At 37.2% G+C, this 19,936-nt stretch overlaps 1 protein-coding gene across 3 annotated transcripts in view; it reads left to right on the forward strand.

The window, feature by feature from the left end:
* Positions 1–19,936, forward strand: part of egfem1 (EGF-like and EMI domain containing 1) — a 53,667-nt gene that overhangs the window by 24,827 nt on the left and 8,904 nt on the right. For 2 of the 3 annotated variants that reach the window (XM_084418732.1, XM_084418733.1), the window contains 16 exons: positions 2,171–2,293; positions 2,525–2,662; positions 3,430–3,546; positions 3,763–3,885; positions 4,604–4,840; positions 4,936–5,067; positions 6,445–6,573; positions 7,535–7,663; positions 7,767–7,901; positions 7,984–8,118; positions 10,090–10,221; positions 11,835–11,963; positions 15,727–15,855; positions 16,963–17,091; positions 17,685–17,813; positions 19,802–19,933. In XM_084418732.1, coding sequence (XP_084274858.1) covers positions 2,171–2,293; positions 2,525–2,662; positions 3,430–3,546; positions 3,763–3,885; positions 4,604–4,840; positions 4,936–5,067; positions 6,445–6,573; positions 7,535–7,663; positions 7,767–7,901; positions 7,984–8,118; positions 10,090–10,221; positions 11,835–11,963; positions 15,727–15,855; positions 16,963–17,091; positions 17,685–17,813; positions 19,802–19,933 — 2,178 coding nt within the window. The remainder of the gene's footprint in view (positions 1–2,170; positions 2,294–2,524; positions 2,663–3,429; positions 3,547–3,762; positions 3,886–4,603; positions 4,841–4,935; positions 5,068–6,444; positions 6,574–7,534; positions 7,664–7,766; positions 7,902–7,983; positions 8,119–10,089; positions 10,222–11,834; positions 11,964–15,726; positions 15,856–16,962; positions 17,092–17,684; positions 17,814–19,801; positions 19,934–19,936) is intronic. The other variant, XM_084418734.1, reaches the window with a different exon arrangement.

Consider the following 19,936-nt stretch of genomic DNA (forward strand, 5'->3'; position numbering starts at 1 on the left):
TTTATTTTATTTTTCGTGTTCGCATTTATGAGGAAGAAACAATGTTACGGACGTGACCGCTCTGAAAACGGCACAATTAAAACTTTCACAGAGATCTCAAACAGGCATTTAAAACACCAAATATTAAGGATTGGAATATCAAGCAAAATAATATTCGATGATTGATCGAAAATCGTATCTCTCCCCCCACATGCTCACCGGCAAGACACTCCGACATAAAATTTCTCTGCAGGCTAATAGGCCTATGCGTTGTAGCCCAGTCATTAAAAACGATTTAATTTCATATTCATGTTTAAATAAAATAATACATATTTTTTAAATTTTATGTTGATAATATGAAAAGTGAAAAGCATGAATAAGATAAGATGATCCCGAAAATATCGGGAGACAAATGGAGTGGGCAGACATGATTTTGACCACTTCATTAAGTTTGTTTTTATAGAAAGCCTTTCTTTAAAATGATTTTCGTTTTGTATTAATTGTATCTTAATTTCAATCAATGTTTCATCAACCAATTGCCTGGATTTAATAAATAAGAAGTAAATATAGCAGGCAATATAATCAGGACACGGAGGCGCCGGCGCGCTCGTCTCTTAAATGAACCGAAACTCAGCGTATAAGCTACTTGCCTCACAGACCTGAGAAATATATATATAGAAAGCATGAAATGTGTAAACAAAACAATTCAAAACGAAAGAAAACAGACTGCTCTCTGCTTATGTAATCCGTATGAAATGTGCATTTCTCTCTGGCGCGTTCACTGCTGCGAAGATCGCGAGTCAGCATCATCAACTTCATCTTTGACACAGAAAACACTTGTTTATTAATAAACAATTGAATGTCTCCTTGATATATTTGACATATTAATAATCATTACTTTTCCCAGTTCTTTGTGACAGCTTTTAGGTGCGTTATTGGCAGCGCCGAATGCGTAACCACCGCTCAATAGTTCATATTATTCTTTGGTGTTCAGTTTACAGGTTTTATATATATATATATATATGCAAATTTGTTTAAATTCATACTCACCATGACCAAAATTGTACTTTTTTTTTTTTACATTGAATCTTGTACTTTTTTTCTTTCTTTTTTGCTGTTACGGCAAACCAAAATATTTTTAAGGATGGCCTAATGCTTATCTTGTGCCACCTTATTTTTAATTACTACCAATAGAATAATCCATAGCCAATTACAGACATTTGTATTTTCTTTTTTATTTTGATTAAATATTGTGTATTTCTTTCCCAGAAATGTATGTGCTATAGAAGTAGAATTAAAATGAAATAAAATAAGTGTAATTTTAATAAGAAGAAAGGAAAGGCTTGTGAAGACAAACTTTGATGGTTCGTTTGCTTGAATGTTAAAAAAAAAAGTTTTTTAAAAGACTTGACAAAGTCTTGAAGTTTGAAAGTTTTTTTTTTAGGCCTTACAGACAGACAGACAGATTTATTTTATGTTATGTCATTTTATTTTGTCATATTATTTATTTATTTATTATATTATATTATTTTATTTTTATTTTTTATTTTATTTTATTTTATGTCATTTTATTTATTATTTTATTATATTTCTTTTTTTTGTTATTTATTTTATTATTTATATTTATATTATTTTATTTTATTTTATATATATTTTTTTTGTTATTTATTTATTTATTTATTTTCTCTCTCAGTGCAATTCTATTGGCCACAGGCCACAGCAAATCTCTCTTCAGCTGTGCCATAAAACTGAACTCTTGTCTATGTCCTGCTCTCTCTCACACACACACACACACACACACACACACACACACACACACACACACACACACACACACACACACACACACACACACACACACACACACACACACACACACACACACACACACACACACACACACACACACACACACACACACACACAAACACACACACTACTGGTGTAACGAGCCTGCTGTTAGTTACTATGTGTGCAGGCCAGTATAAAATCATGGGTACACATGTTTGTCTGGACTTCATTTTTTATGTCCAGACTTTATGAGACTTCAGCAGACCCCATGAAGAGACTCTCACCCCTGCTGTGCACAAACATACATTGCCACGCTTACACACACACACACATGCACACAAACTAGTGGTGAGTTTTACACTGGCATATTTCCTAATTGCCCAATCGTTTCCTCTCCCAGACATTGATGAATGTGTGTCTGGTCAGGCTAAATGTGCTCACGGCTGTGCTAATGTGCCGGGATCATTCCGTTGTGTGTGTAATCCGGGATTCGAGCTGGGTGCTGATGGGAAACAGTGCTATCGTGAGTACACATACACATTAACACATGCTCTGTGAGTCTTTTAAAATAATGTTCGGTGGAAGCCTAAAACACTTTGGAAAACTATTATCAGATTATCTCAGTAGTTCACTGACATGTGGAATTAGTTTACTGGAGCCAAAAAGTCTGTGATTGGTCAGTGCATTTGACATGCGCCAATCAGTGATTAGAAAACCTTGTAGAAACCCTAACGTGGAGTGACACATTCTGCAGGTATAGAGATGGAGATCGTGAACGGCTGTGAGAAAAACAACGGTGGCTGCTCTCATCACTGTGAGCACACCACCAGCGGGCCCCTGTGCTCCTGTAACCAAGGTTACCAGCTCGCTGAGGACCTCAAGACTTGCATAGGTACAGTATGTGCCCCGCTTGATGGATTGCTAGCAAATCCTTCACTATGTTAAATGTAGTTGTTTTTATATTATTAATTACTCTACCATATATATATACACTACCATACGCTAAATGTTTTTGAAAGAAGTAAAACAGTGATATTGTGAAATATTACAAATTAAAATTCCTGTGATGTCAAAGCTTTATTTTCAGCATCATTACTCCAGTCTTCAGTGTCACATGATAATGATGATTTGATGCTCAAGAAACATTTGTTATTATTATCAGTGTTGAAAACGGTGTGCTGCTTAGTATTTTGGTGGAAACTGTGATACTTTTTTTCAGGATTATTTGATGAATAGAAAGTTCAAAAGAAGTGCATGTATTTGAAATAGATATTTGTAGGAATATACATGTACTTAATATTTTTGATAAATTTATTGCATCTTTGTTAAATAAAAGTATTAATTTAATTAATTTAAATAATTCTCTGTAAATATATGCATTTTTGCAATTTAGTTGAATAACTGTATAATGACAGACAAATCTAATAACAATCCTAATGAAAAAGATACATCTGAATTACAATAATTATATGGATTTAAATTAATTAATTCCAATTAAACAATTCTAACATAAAAGTTTGTGTTTATATAGTATAAGTGTGTACAGTATGTATATATATATATACACTTTGCTTTTTTGTGTTAATGTTACATTGTGGATTTTTTTTTTTTCATGTCAGTAAGTGAAAATGTTTCTGTATTTGTGTTTGTCGTCTACAGACACCGATGAGTGTGAAAACGGGGAGGCGTGCTGTAGTCACTTTTGTAAAAATTACCCAGGAGGCTATGAGTGTGGCTGTAGACCTGGATACACACCCAACGGCTGCACATGTGATGGTATGTGTGTGTGTGCTTAGTATCATGTCTTCCTCATTTGACCTTCTCTTAATCACAGATTGAGTCCTACATTGACGCTGAACTACATCTTTAACTTTATAGACTTACACATTAATCTATTTTCCCCTCTTTTCCTCCTAAATGGGCTGTTTAAAGTTGATTTGAACACATTTTTGGTAACTTGAAGGCTGTTTTAATATGAATGTCTCTCTTTAGACATTGACGAGTGTGTGTCCGAGACGTCAGGATGTTCTCAGTACTGTGTAAACACCCTGGGCTCTTATGAGTGTTTCTGTCAGGTGGGCTTCAGACTGGACTATGACCAGAAATCATGCTCATGTGAGTACAAGTTTGATTGGCTGTTTAGTGCTGACCTCATACACAGGAAGTGATGAAAAATGTTGTAAATCAGAATATTATTGACACCTAGAAGACATGTTTTGAGTTGGTAAAATGTTATACAGTATAATCAGTGTTATTATAGTATCATTGAGGTACTATTATATTTTTTAATAATATTTTAAATTATTTTTTTTAAAATTTTTTCTTTTTTTCTTTTAAATGTAATTAAAGTTTTAATAATTTGGTTGTTTTTTTATTTACATTTTTTATTATCTATATCATTTTAATACAATTTTATTTCAGTATTAGTTTTAGTTTGAGTTATTTTAGTACATTAAGTACTAAACTAAATGAAAATAAAGAATGTTGCCTTGGCAATAATAAAATAAATACTAATATTTTGAATAGTTTTTTGTTTTGTTTTTAAGTCTACATAATTGTTATAAAATTTTCTATCAGTTTTGCAAATGTTGCCTTGTCATTAAAGATACATAATTTACATAAGTTTAAGTTTTTTATTTTATTTTAAGTTAAAGTTTATTTGAATTCAGGTAACAAAAGGTATTTTTTATTGTTTTTTATTGCTATTATTTTATTGTTTTTAAAGTTGTTTTTAGTTTTAGTTATCTATAATAACCTAATTTCTATTTCTCTGTATATGTCTCTATTCTTTTCTTTTCCATCTCTTCCATTCTGTCTCATTTTGCGCGTTTAGCTCTGTATGAGAGGGAATTGGAGGAGGAGGAGGAGGAGGAAGAGGAAGACGTGGTTGGCAGTGAAGATGAGCCTGAGGTCCTACGTTTGCCGGACTTGCTGTTCCGTCGCCCCCCTCAACTGCTGCATTACACCGCCGCTTTAAGCAGACCGTATGATGACGACACACACACTTACTACCCAGGACACCCGCACAACCGAGAACAGAGAGAGGAACTGACCATCATCAGCAAGATTAGTAAGAGAAACTAGGAACGGTAACATCAGAACTGTGACATAAACATACAGAAAAAGGAAAGGACACATAACTCTATCTTGAACTCTGTGTATCAGTGTGTGAGGAGGGTTCATTCGGTGACGACTGCAGTGTGAGCTGTGAGGACTGTGCTAATGGAGGAGTGTGTGCGTTAGAGAAGGATCGCTGTGTGTGTGCGCCCGGCTGGACGGGGGTCACCTGTAATGACAGTGAGTGTGTTTATTCTCTGCTATCATTGATCTCTGACCTGAACTAAAACATTAAAGAAATACAGCTTCAATTTAAAATGATAGTTAACAATATTCTAACAAAAATTCTATCATCATTTACTCACCCTCAAGTTGTTCCAAACCTGTATGAGTTTCTTTCTTCTGTTGAACACAAAAGAAGATATTTTGAAGAATGTTGGTAAACAGACATTAGATGGTAGCCATTGACTTCCATAGTGTTTTTTTTTTCCATACTATGAAAGTCAATGGCCACCATCAACTGATTGATTACCAACATTCTTCAAAATATCTTCTTTTGTGTTCAACTGAAGAAACATGCGTAGTGGAATCTGCAAAAATCTTTCTACGTAATTCTGAATGCCCAAAATCTGCAGACTGGGTCTTACTTTCACCAACTAACATTGAATCATCCAGACTGGAAATCTCTGGACAAAAGTCATATAGTTGAAGTAAATTATATAGTAGGGCGTGAAATATAACATCGCAACGTTTATTTCCATCAAGAGGTGCATCAATTTTTGTCCAGCACTCTGTAAAGTCTCCTCCAGCACATCTCAAAGACTTTCACTGAATTTAAGGTCTGGACTCAGAGTATGTGAATTCATGTGTGAAAATTATTCTTCATGCTCCCTCCCATTCTTTCACAATTTGAGCCTGAATCTTGACTTTCTCTTCCTGAAATATGGCCATGATGAGTCTTCATACATGGTTGTTTAAGAAATGAAAAGCTACACACTCCATCAATTAGGTTTAGAAGAACTGTTGATAAAACATACAACCTGCTAGAAACATAATATTCACGGCAATAATGATCCAATCATAGCATTTGCCTATTTAAATCCAACCATCAACCTTTTTTGGGCTGGGCAATGTATGTTTACAAAAGAAGCACATTCATAGATTACATGACAGAATATTAGACTGAGTATAAGACCTAAATTCAATATATAATGAGATACAGGTGCCATTTTTCCTGTTCTTCTTCTTCCCCCACCTAGCTGATGTACAGCTCCCTGCTGTACTCACCCTTACTTATACAGAAATCCCATCAATCCACTGAGCAGAGCAGTTCAATGACTCTAAGCAAAGTACTTCCTGTAGAGACACTATAGCTCAACTAATTTATAACATAAATTGACAGCATGTTGGCGAGCCGCAGTCCTTAGAGCATCTCCAAACCCGTCATTGTAAATTCACAGGAGCGCGATTAGAATTTTCCATAGCGTCTCATTTTTAATCCACCCAATAAAGTCAACAGAACGTATGGTGGCTGCTGTATATCTCTCGGTTCCTCTGAGAACCCTAAACATGTGTTTACTTATGCATTCTCTCTCTCTCTCTCTGTATTTCTTTTAGCTTGTGCTGAGGGCACATATGGTGTTCAGTGTAACAGTCTGTGTGTTTGTAAGAATGGGGGCCGCTGTGACCCAGTGACGGGGAAGTGCTTGTGTCCTCCAGGGGTCCAAGGTCTGCACTGTGAAAACGGTACTGCACACAAGCTTTATGTCTTGTCTTTTTTTTTTTTACATCTTCCAATTCTCATGGCTTGTGATGTTTCCTCTTTCCTCTCCTCTCAGTGTCATATTTCAATATTTATAAAAATATCTTTTTACATTTGTAATCCTAACTTCTGTCGACTCACGTTGACTCGTGTTGAAAAGAGAGGAATATAAGAAGAGGTATATTTCTTTTTTCCCTCTTTTCTAGTAGTTTCTGGGCTGCTGCTTGTTTGATAGTCTACAAGTGTCAATAGTCTATATGTCATTTTTAGAAGTAAAGAAACCGTTTTTGAAAGGCAATGTTTTTAGGTTTAAAAAATTTATTTGGGAAAAAAAAGTAATACTTTTATTCAGCAAGGACACATTAAATTGATCAAAAGTGACAGTAAAGTCATATAAAATGTTAAAATAGGATTTATTTTTCTAATAAATGCTGTTCTTTTGAGCTTTCTATTTATCAAAGAATTGCAGGTTTCACAGCAGTTATTTTAAATTGTATTAATATTAAAATTTGACTGTTTTTACTGTATTTTTGATCAAATAAATGCAGCCTCTCTGAGCATAAGAGACTATAAAAAATATTAAAACAAGAATACAATAATACCAGAATATTTGTATCCACTTTGTTGGCTCCTTTATTATCAGTATGATAAAAAATAAAAAAAGTCACAAAAGTGTCTGCTAAATGATTAAATGTATAAATAAATGGCAAGCATGATCCCAGACTTGCTGGAGCCCTTGGGTTTAAGTTCCTTAAACTTTTCTTCCTCTCTGTTTGCTCTTTTCTGTCTTCATCACATCATCCATCAACAGCTTGAATCAACCGCTTCCTCTCTGATTAGAGCTGGTCAGATAATTCTTAACATTTCTTGTGATGTATTGTGCTTTGTGGAAATCCAGAGGAGCGTTGTGGAATTTCACTGATGTACCGTGTGTGATGTCATCAGGTTGTCCGCAGGGTTTCTATGGGAGGTTCTGTCGGAGGAGGTGTAACTGCCCCAATAATGGACGCTGCCATCGTCTGTACGGGGGTTGCCTTTGCACACCCGGAAAATATGGCAAATTCTGCCACCTGCGTAAGTATTTATTATGCTAGGATAGTATGTTACAGTCAAAAATGGTTACTTATCTCCTTTCAGTTGTTTTGAGGTGTAGTAAAATAGTGTTTCTCCACATTAGCGTGTCCCAAATGGACCCATGGTGCGGGTTGCTCGGAGGAATGCGAATGTTCGCAGGAAAACTCTCTCTCTTGCGATCCCCTAAAAGGCACCTGCATTTGTAAAGCTGGCTACCATGGCGAACACTGCCTGGCAGGTAGGTGATGTTTCTACAGCTTTAGAAACAGTTGTGTCAGACAGGTACATGGAGATATACAGTATGTCGTGTTCACGTATAGAATGTGATGACGGTTTCTTTGGCGATGGCTGCCGTGAGCGATGTAACTGCTCTGATGGGGAGCCGTGTGACCCTAAAACCGGAGATTGCCAGAAGATGTGCCCACCCGGATACCATGGAGAGAAATGCCAGCTGGGTAAGACTCACAGTCATACACCGATCTGTGTTCAGTATACTATTACTTACTGTATACTCATACTGAACAGTTCGTACTCTACCATTCATAAGTTTGGGGTCAGATTTTGTTTATTTGAATGAAATTAATACTTTTATTCAGCAAGGATGCACTAAATTGATCAAAAAGTAACAGTAAAGACATTTATAATGCTACAGAAGATTTCTATTTCAAATAAATGCTCTTTATATGCATCAAAGAATCCTGAAAAAAAGAACCATGATTTCAAAAATCTTAATCAGCACAACTGTTTTCAACGTTGATAATAATAAATGTTTCCTGAGCAGCAAATCAGCATATTAAAATAATTGCTGAAGGATCATGTGACTGGAGTAATGCTGCTGAAAATCCAGTTTTATCATCACACTTTAAAATGTATTAAAATAGAAAACTATTGTAATATTATTTCACATTTGACTGTATTTTGACAACTTTTACTGTTCAAAGTATATGTATTGCAAACTACTCGTTTAAAAATTTATTTTGTATGCCTTAGCATGCAGAATACTGTATCCCACAATGCAATGCGGTTTAAGCTGAGTTTGAAATAGCATACCACAAATACCACAACTCATATACTCTTACGCGCCCAATAAACGTAAAGTAATAACAGTTGCAATTTTAGAATCTCTTTATTGAAGTTATGAAACTATAAACTGGAAAGTACTTACTGAATTAAAGACAGACACCCAAGGTCAATAGGGTAAAAAAATTTAATAAACTATACTTCACTAGTTTTAAATATGCAAAGAAGGCATTATCTAATTAAACATGGACTAATTTGCATTCATTTACATATACAGAAATTGAATAGATTTACTGAGTGTATTTTAGATGTCTCTTTTTTATGTTAATCAGAAAAGTACTGCTTGCTTTTCAAACGGGACAATAATGGCTTTGCATCGCCCTCTAGTGATTGTCAGATGTCGGTGCACAGAACTTATTTAATGGCTCAGTTATTTTAATAGCTCAATAATGTCTGCATCAGAGATCAACTGTGAACAATCAATCATCAGGCAATATGTCCTGTTTAAATCCCAAGGAGCAGATGCACTAAACACATGAAGACACACACTGACAGCTGTAAGTGGCAGTAATTTCATAGTGCCGTGTGTCAATTCAGTTCAGCTCAGCCTCAGTAGCTTTGTATTAAAGAGTGAGTCATGGAATAAATGTTTTATGTAGCTAGATTTATGCTTTACATCTCCGTTATGTTATGAAAATGATATATTAATACACACACACACACACACACACACACACACACACACACACACACACACACACACACACACACACACACAGTGTGTGTGGCTATAAATGGGGTTTCCCTCTGTTCGCTGATGAGAGAAATGAATGAATTTGGAAAGAGCGTCATGCTTTAATAACATATTTGAAGTGTCTGTTTTAGTTATAAGTCTTTCTTGATCACTTAGCTACATACATTTTTTAGTCTTAATGGCTAAAACAGATCGTAGCTTGGTCTTAATGCTAAAACAGGCCCTTTTATCCCATCCTCAGGGGTGATTCTGGGTAATTGAAGTGAGGTTGAGGGAGAGCGCTTTACAGTTTCTAGGACAAGAAAAAGATAGAGCGAGTGAATTCAGACAGGATAGAGACGACAGACAATCTTGTCCCTGTTTGAACTGTAATGCTAAGTGCTTCTGTTTGTCTATTAGCCTACCAAAGCTGTTTTTACTGAACAAACAAAATTTGTGGTTTCTGTCTCTTTCTCTCTCTCAATCTTGTTGTCAGAGTGTGAAGCTAGCAATACCGTAATAGTAGCCTATGTAATAGTATTAATGACAATAATAAATAAAAAATGACTTTCAACAGGACAATAATAAATATAGCCGACAAATTGCATTCTCAAACCTCAATTATGTATGTTTTGATTTGTTCACATTAATAACAAACATCTTCACTCTGTAGTGTGCGAGGCAGGTTTTTGGGGCGTAGGCTGTGCCAATGTGTGCCAGTGTGGCAGTAACGCAGTAACCTGTGAGGCCAGCAGTGGGCGCTGTGTGTGTGAGGCTGGATACACTGGAGATCAGTGTGACAAGAGTAAGTCTGTTCTGTTTCTTTTTCATTCTCCTTCTCTCTCCTTGTTATATAGTCTTATTCTGGCATTTACATATTTAAATGGTACAACGTAAAAGTTCAGGTACAAATGTTAAATCTGATGCTAATTAAGATGCAAATGCTGCCACCTTGTGTCAAAATAATAAAACGATATATACTACTCATACTAGTTCTGTAGTATTTGGTATGCATAATGTGCACATATATAACATTTAGGAAACAAATAGGTATTTCATACACACAGGACCTACAATATTAGGCTAAAGTAAACAAAGAGTATGCGGTGTGTGAGATTACTGTATCCCACAATGCAGTGGAGTTGATTTGTGCATTGTTAAAGATACAGTTTTCTATATTTTTAACATGATTTTTTGACTTCTCATTTGATCTGACTGCAAAAAGACATTTCTACAGTCGTGGCCAAAAGTATTGGCAATGAAATACATTTTGTTCCGCACAGTTTGCTGCTTCAGTATTTGTAGATTATTTGTTCACATTTCTATATGGTATACTGGAAAACAGTGATAAGCATTTCATAAGTTTTAAAGGCTTTCAAAAATATTCAATATATGCAAAGAGTCGATATTTACAGTGTTGACCCTTCTTCTTCTTCTTCTTCAAAACCTCTGCAGTTCACTCTGGCATGCTGGATTTCAGCTTCACATAACCAAACCCTTCCCTTATTAAAGCTTAGAGTTGATCACAATTCGTGGACTTCTGGTTGTCCACTTGCATTTTAAGGATTGACCACAGGTTCTCTATGGCATTAAGATCCAGGGAGTTGACTGGCCACGGATCCAAAATGTCAATTTTCCAGATTTTCCAGATGTCCCAAACAGTCGGAAGGGGGCTTCATCAGAGAAAACTCTTAAGTCCTTGTACTTCTGCAGAATTTCAGTCTGTCCTTGATGTTTTTCTTGGAGAGAAGTGGCTTCTTGACACCAGGTCATTGTCCAAAAGTCTTGACCTCACTGTGCAGATTCACACACACACCCACTGCCGATATTGAGCAGCTCCGGTGACATGATTCTGTATCTGACTCCTCAGGAAGAGACGGTCCTGGCTCTTGCCGGACAGTCTGGGACGTCCTGAATCCTTCTTTACTGCAGTTGAACTTGATGATCTGGTAAATGGTTCTTTCAGGTGCAATATTCTTTGCAGCAATTTCCTTACATGTGAGGCCATTTTGATGCAAATCAATTGTGGCTGCGTGTCTTTCGTTGGAGGTAACCAATGCTAACACAAGAACACAGTGACGCACTTCTTCCCTCCTTTTAAAGAAATCAGTCTACTCTTATAATCCAATCAGAATGATAGTGATTTTACCTCACTAGTACTCATTCACACTTTCCCATGTGCTGATGATATGATTAGTGAAATGATGTTAGCTGGTCATTTTGTGCCAGGGTTTGGGTTACAAATGGTAACGAGTACATGTTTTGGCCATTGAAGCTTTTTGCAATTATTGCAATTATACCTCTGATCACTCTACACCATAATCTAGACACAATGACTGAAGCAGCGAACTTTGTGAAACACAAAACAGTAAATTCTGTTCATGTGTCCTGAATCTGCATTTCCTCCTTGTTCATCAGAGTGTCCTGAGGGCCGGTATGGAGCCGAGTGTAACCGAGTGTGCGAGTGTGAGAATGGTGCCGAATGTGACCACATCAGCGGAGCTTGTACCTGTACCGCCGGCTGGGTGGGATCACACTGTGAAAAGAGTGAGTAACGAACAAATGCATTCCAATTCAGAAAGATTTACATTTACATACCGCAAATATCAAGTTTATGTAATCAGCAGAGTTGTCAGTACAACGTTTTTGTCAGTGCATATTATTTTGTATTTTCCTGGCCATTTATCTTTCTCCACCGTAAAGTGTGTTTTCATACCCCTAATGCACTGGGGCCTCTTCTTCACCAGGGAAACAGGAAGTCTCAATCAGTCTTGGAGGGCAACCCACCCATCATGCAATCTGACTGAGTGTGTGTAAAACGGAATGTTTTCGATTCCCGTTTTCTCATTGAAACGCTCACTCATCACACACAGTCAGGCAACTTTTTGTTTAGTTAGTTTGGTGGGTCATAATGACATCAATGCAGGAAACTGAAATCATATGTTTAAAAAATATCTAGTTAATAAGAGCTAGAAGCATGTAAGAAGGATTTGTCCTCCATGGCCTGTCGTATCTGCCTTCTAGTGGTTAATCTGAGCCACTGACAAAACATCTCACAAACATACACACACAGACACACCCTGCTGGATCCATGACAGCATCCTCTGCTTAATGAGACAGCCACATGCAGCTGGTGCACTTTATGAGGAAACCACAATGCACAGACATACACACAGTGCCAAACATAGACGCTAGACTCCTATCTTAACTAAAAACGAAATCCAGCAAAAACCCTGCACATGTAAGACACACACATACACACACACGCATACAAGATGCATGGACAGGCATCTGGCTCATACCTTAACGGGTAGCTCCGCACAGCCCACAGCTGAATCTACAGCAGAGTTTTCAGCCTATGTTGCATGTGGTGAGATAAAAGATTGTGTGCTGCAGAATATTGGCAACTATTGAGTTGTCCTAGCGGACTGAAAGAAATAACACACCTATTGTGCAACCAGTGTAGTCTATTTCAGGAACACATGAGTTGGTCTATTTGTAGTGAATCAAAAATATACGGTACAGCTCAACCGGTGTAGTCTGATTCATGGACAAATGATTCTTTAAACCAGATCATCTAGTAACATCCTGTAGATCCTGTTTTTAGTTTCCGTGCATTGATGCCGTTATAACACATTATGCAAATGTTGTTTGTGTGTTTCTGTGTTGCTCGACTGTGTGTGATGAGTGTTTCAATGAGCGAACAGGAATCAAATACGTAACACTTTTCCAAACAATACAAGGCACAGCTAGTGTAGTCTGATTCACGAATGAGTGACTCTTATGAGCCGATCCTTTTTTTAGAGAATAAAAAACATTCAGTGCAACCAGTGTAGTATGATTCATCATGGACAAATGACTTTTAAATCAGTTTTTTTTTTATGGATCAAAAACAGGCAGCACAACGAATGTAGTCTGATTCACAAACAAATGACTCTTTTCAACCAGTTCTTTTTTAGTGAATCAAAAATATACAGCTTAATCAGTGTAGTCTGATTCACAAACAAATGACTCTTTTCAACCAGTTCTTTTTTAGTGAATCAAAAATATACAGCTTAATCAGTGTAGTCTGATTCACAAACAAATGACTCTTCTCAACCAGTTCTTTTTTAGTGAATCAAAAATATACAGCTTAATCAGTGTTTTCTGATTCACAAACAAATGACTCTTTTCAACCAGTTCTTTTTTAGTGAATCAAAAATATACAGCTTAATCAGTGTAGTCTGATTCACAAACAAATGACTCTCTTCAACCAGTTCTTTTTGAGTGAATCAAAAATATACAGCTTAATCAGTGTAGTCTGATTCACAAACAAATGACTCTCTTCAACCAGTTCTTTTTTACCAAATTGGAAACGTACAGGGCAATCAGTGTAGTGAACTTTTGTTTCTTTGTGAATCAATCAGTTTGTGTGGTCCAATTAATCTTTGGAACCAGGTCTTTTTAGTGAATCAAAAATACACAACATAAAATATGATGACTTTGCTAAGCCAATTCTTTTAGTGAATCAAAAACACAACAGCATAAAAAGTTTGTAGAGAAAGGAAGTAAGCCAAAATAACTTCTTGTATCCATGTGATGTGGTTGAGCGTGCAGCAAACTATCATTCATATGATAACCAGGACCGACAGAACGGATCTAGATTCCGCACAGCAGGGGAGAAGAGTAGTAAACCTGTCTAAAAATCAATTGAAGCCAACAAGGGTGATTTGGACGGGGCAAAACCAGGTCTTAGAGGACCATTAGCGTTCCATCTCCATCTGTATCAACTCAACCACCATTGATTTAGATGCTTAAAAGCAGATTGTTTTAGTTTATAGTGGACTTTTACAGTCACAGATTTCATCTTTAATAAATCAGGCCCTGACTATAGAGATCAGGTCTCCGTATAGGCCCACAATTCCACCCGTCCGTCTTGGGACGTTTTCAACTCGGTAGTTCATCTGGATGTAGCCAGCAGTTCCACTCATGTTCCATAGGCTCAGATGTCTTCCATGCTTCTTTATCATACAAACCGACTGAGCACTCTCTCTCAATTCAACAGCACTCTCTCTCACACACACACACACACACACACACACGTGTGGCGGGTCTTTAGCGAGCTCTTAAGTGCTATCATCGGTCTCCATCTCTGAAGGCCTCAGCCGTGAAACTCATTTTACCGGCTGCGGTCCGATCACAACCATCCGCTGCCGTTACACGCACACGCGCTTTACAAGATCTTATCAGGCTGATGGAATACTAGACCGATCTCTTGTGATCGCGCGTGTCTGCGTGCCATATGCGCCGTCGTTGTATGGATGTCTGTCTACACTTGTGTTCATACGGAGAGATTGCGATTTCAATTGCTCGTGTGTGTGTGTGTGAAAGGCAGTAGAGTGGAGTCTGTACAACGTTTTTGTCTCGTTGAATATTGTGTTTTAGAATAACTAAACGAACTAAGCCCTTATTTTATTTTATTTTATCTAAAAAGACCTGCTTCATTAAAACATTAGACACCATTTTAGCCAGGTGCACTAGATTTGATGTCTTATGGGAGTTTTGCATGAAGTGTGAGGTGAAAAACCAGGGCTAAAAAACAAATCCAGTTTAACTTAGAAAGGGCCAGTTACATTAAAGAAATAATATGGTTTGCGAATGCTTTTTCTTGTTAATTAGCATTCATGAATCAAACATTTTCATTTTATATTAGCTAAATTACCTAAACCATTATTTTACTTTATTTTATATATATAAAAAGCAACCCTGGCCAAGAAAACTGCGTCATTAAAGCACCATTTTGGCCAGGTGCACTACATTTTTGATGGGAGTTTTGCATGAAGTGTGATGAAAACCCTGAGCTTTTGGTGAAAAAATAGCAGTTCAGGGAATATTTGCACAGGAGGCATATTTCTGTACCCAGACAGTGAACCTGTGGGCTCAGCAGGTGTTCTAGTTTCCTCGAAATGTCCGTCTGTCTGTCTTCCTCACACACACGTTGACTTTGTTGTGGTGAGGATGTGCCGCACATGTGGCGAATGAGATCACGCAATCAATGCTGATGAGGGCAGTTCACACGCTGAGCATTCGGCAGGTAATGAGACATGAAAATGAGAGATGAGCAGGATGTAGGGATGAAAGATGGATAATTCCACGCGGATACTAGTAAAATAATAACCTAATTATATTCTAATCAGAATTCTGACACTCTGTTGGCTCTCTGATGCCTCTGGGGGGGGATCTATGAGCATGACTTTCCAATGATGTACCACACGTTATAACACACACACACACAGAGACGCTGCTGACTCAAATCTTCTCTCCTCCTTAGGATGTCCTGTTGGGTTTTACGGGGAGGACTGCGCGCAGATGTGCCAATGCGGGAATGAGGCCCAGTGTCACCACATCACAGGCGCCTGCCGCTGCACCCCTGGCTGGGCACCGCCGCAATGCATTCTGGGTAAGCCGCCCACATCATTAAAACGGGGTGTGATTGGAGGCTCATCTCCGGCTGAACGCCGCATCCTCGCACAGAAATAAACCTACAATCGCTCACCCAAACACTGTTTATCACAGTCGATGCAGTTTTTAAAGCATGTGTTTGTATGTGTGTGTGAATAAAGAGAGGGAAAAGCCCCCCGGTTGGCAGCAGAAAGGTTAAATGCATCCATGTTTACTTTTTAGGAGTCTTCCGTTTGTGTGTCTGTCAGTATTTTATTAGGGTAAGATGCTTTTTTAAGAGAGTTCTGCGGCACATCGGTTTAGTACCATCCGTCTTCTCATGCGATCTCCCGTCAGTAGTTTAATAGATCAGGGGCCCAATAAAGATTTATCTCTCTTTCTGTTTCACTCTCCCTCTCTTTTTAATGAAGTGAGGTTTGTGTTAAAGATCCCTCTCTCAGATGTTGTATTTTTTACGTCTGGCTTTCCCATGACATGCTTTGCAGGGAAATGTCGACTGTGATGAAACTTCTCTGGAGTCGAGTGATGTTATTAGTTAGCTTTGTGGCCCTCTGTTTTTTCAAAGGGTGCAAATCATTATTTAGATTTGTATCTACTTTTTCTCGTTTATTTTTATTGTTTATTTTTTTTGAAGTAGCAAAATCTCGTGCCATTTGTGTCTGCTAAAGCAAATGCGTTCAGGCCATATACAAACCATTTACAGACAGCAAATGAAGTGTTTGAGAATAGAGTAGATAGGTTTGTTATCTGGACACATAAGGGCTTTTTACACTTCACAGGTTCATATTTTAAATTGTAATAATATTTCACCATATTACTGTTTTTACTGTATTTTTAGATAATAAATTGAACGGTAGGTACTAAGTAGCTGATTTACAATCAAATGTGAATATGAATGAAATTAATAAATGACAGTTTTGTCACATATCTTTTTGAATCAACATACTAAATGTTCACATTTGCTTTATTTGTAACATCTAGAATAGATCATCTTCAGTTTATTCACTGAATATAAATGCATGTGTGAGTGAATGAATGAAGACAAACAATGAAGTACTGCATATTTAGATTAGTAAAAGTTTGATTTGATGTGTTTGTGTTGTAGCTTGTCCAGCGGGTATGTTTGGTACCAACTGCAGTCAATCATGTGACTGCCACAACGGAGGGTCATGTGACCCAGTGAGCGGCCAGTGCCGGTGCACACCTGGGTGGACAGGAACCAGCTGTCAACAGAGTGAGTTAAAACACGTTTTATGGGTACTTTCCATAGACATGATGATTTATATGCTGTACAAGCTATATATTCGATCCCCTAACCCTAAACACAACCTTCACAGAAAACTTCCTGCATTTTTCCTCATGGTCAAAACTTAATAAAATTATTTGGTCCCCATTGTCAGGAATACAAGGACCACACATACACACACACACACTAAAATGTAAAACACGTATGTACTCATATTTAATGTATTATTATTAATGAATGTGCACAAATAGACAGTCAACAAACAAACAAACACAAAAAACGCATTCACACATGCTTCAACACCCAAAGACCCTATATACTCATAAACACATCTGTCTTTCTCTCTCTCACAGACTCACTCAGGGTGCTTTATTTGGCTGTAGTTAGTAAGATGTAAGTGATTATAGTGATTTATAGTGAGGAGTTTGTAAGCACTGATAGCCGCGATTCACATGTCATCACACAAATTACTGTATTCTGTCTCCATTACACACTGGAATGTTCACATGGGTGAACGCGGGCTGCTCACTCCACAAACCATCTGCTTTCTCTCTCACTGTCTGTATGTTGTGTGTGTATAGCCTGTGCATCTGGATGGTTTGGTAGAAACTGTGAGCAAAGATGCATCTGTCCAGTGGGCATGGCCTGCGATCATGTGACAGGCAGATGTGGATGTCCTGCAGGGTACGCTGGGAACAGCTGTGAGACAAGTATGTGAGACGAAGACTTCATATATTACACTGATTCTTAAGACAGTTTTTAAAATAGCAACACATTCTACCTCTAAATCTCCCTGTAAGACTATAACTCAGTACTTCATATATATTAAACAGTCTCTTATGCTCAATTATTTTTATTTGATCAAAATACAGTAAAAACAGCAATATTCTAAATGTTATAGTAATATAAAACAACTGTTTTCTATTTGAATATATTTTAAAATGTAATTTATTCCTGTAATCAAGTCTTCAAATCTATACTCCAGTCTTCAGTGTCACATGATCCTTCTGAAATCACTCTAATATGATGATTTGCTTCTCAAGAAACATTTATTATCATCAAAGTTAAAACCAGTTGTGCGGCTTAATATTTTAGTTTTTTTTTAATATTACACTTAGTCCTCATATAGTATATAAAATGCAATTATGCTTATTTTCTGTCAAAATTGGTAAAGAATTTGTTTGTGTGTTTTAGATAATTTCCCTCAATTCAAGAAGGTCTTCTAACTGTAGCAAAAGAAATGTCTGCTGTATTTAATACATGATTTTAGGTGTAAGTCTAAAATTATATTGTAGACTCATTCGTTCATTAGTGCTAGATTATAATAACGCAAATTTTATAAAAAAAAAAAAAAAAAAGAAGCAGGCAAATTGTACTCAAACACAGGTATGTCTGAAAATGTTGCCTGTTTTGTTGAGGTCCTGAAGAATCAGTGATCTGTCCATTTATACATCCATTCATATGACCAGCTTAATCAAAACGAAGGGAGGAAAAGACAAACATCCATTTTTAATTTAAGATTTTTTATTTTATTTACAGCAACATTTTGTTGCATTCAAAACTACGCTAAACAAACCTACAAACCGCCCCACACAAACTTGGACCTCTCGTTACACGCGCTGGGGTTTTGCTCTCTTTCAACACCCCCCATTTCTCTCACTCTCTCTTTCTCTCTCTCTGTGGATGTGAGACATCTGATAAAGGTTAGCGCTGAGCGGCCAACTCAAACAGCAGGCTTTGTTTTGTCTGTGTAAGGATAAGAAGTCTGGAACAGACATGAACACACACACACACACACACACACACACACACACACACACACACACACACACACACACACACACACACACACACACACAGCAGTAGACACGGCTAATGACAACAGTCTAATTATTCTCTTTAGTCTGGAGTCTGAGCTTATCTCTTACACATGCCGGTGGGGTGAATACACACACACACACACACACACACACACACACACACACACACACACACACACACACACACACACACATATAGATGATCATACACAGATCTGTATTAGTCTTGACAATAAGGATCATCTATTGGCCTGAGGCCTGTGTGAGACTTTCAGGCCAGTTACAATTTTTTTTTTTTTTTTTTAGATAAGATTAACATGTTACATACATTATATATAGCACAGTATACTGTATTATGCAAATATAATAAATAGTACATTTTATTTATTTATTTGGAAATATGTCAACATATTTTTGGCTGTGTATAATAACAAAACATTGCTATTATATATATATATATATATTGGATAATAATTTATAAGATCTAAACCACTGATCCGACTTGGCCAGTGGAAAACATCCTTACTGTTCAGCCCTGAATATAGGTATTTAAATATATGTATTTCCATATAATGATGTTTCAGTGTGTGTGATATGCATTTCTGTGGCAAATTCTATGTAATGGACGCACACCCACAGACACAATCATAAGCCCTGTCTTCTGTCAGATACCCTAGACGTATGTGAATGTGTATAAATGTAAGCGTGTTTGAATGACGTTACGTGAAATGTCTAGCCTCCCCTTCATATCATATCATATCATATCTCCTTCCTGTCTGAGGCCTGATGCCTTTTCAGGAATGTGTCTAGACAACTGGACATTTCTGTGGAAAACTCACACATGCTCTTAAAGTCATCCCATGTTCTCTCTTTCTCAGTGTGTCCTCAGGGCAGGTTCGGCCTGAACTGTTCTCAAGTGTGCACTTGTTCTGGAGATCAGTCCAGCTGTCATCGCGTCACGGGGAAATGCGGCTGTCTACCTGGATACTATGGCATCCGCTGTCATCTCAGTA

Source organism: Rutilus rutilus, assembly GCF_951802725.1.
Source record: "Rutilus rutilus genome assembly, chromosome: 9".
NCBI classification, from domain to species: domain Eukaryota; kingdom Metazoa; phylum Chordata; class Actinopteri; order Cypriniformes; family Leuciscidae; genus Rutilus; species Rutilus rutilus.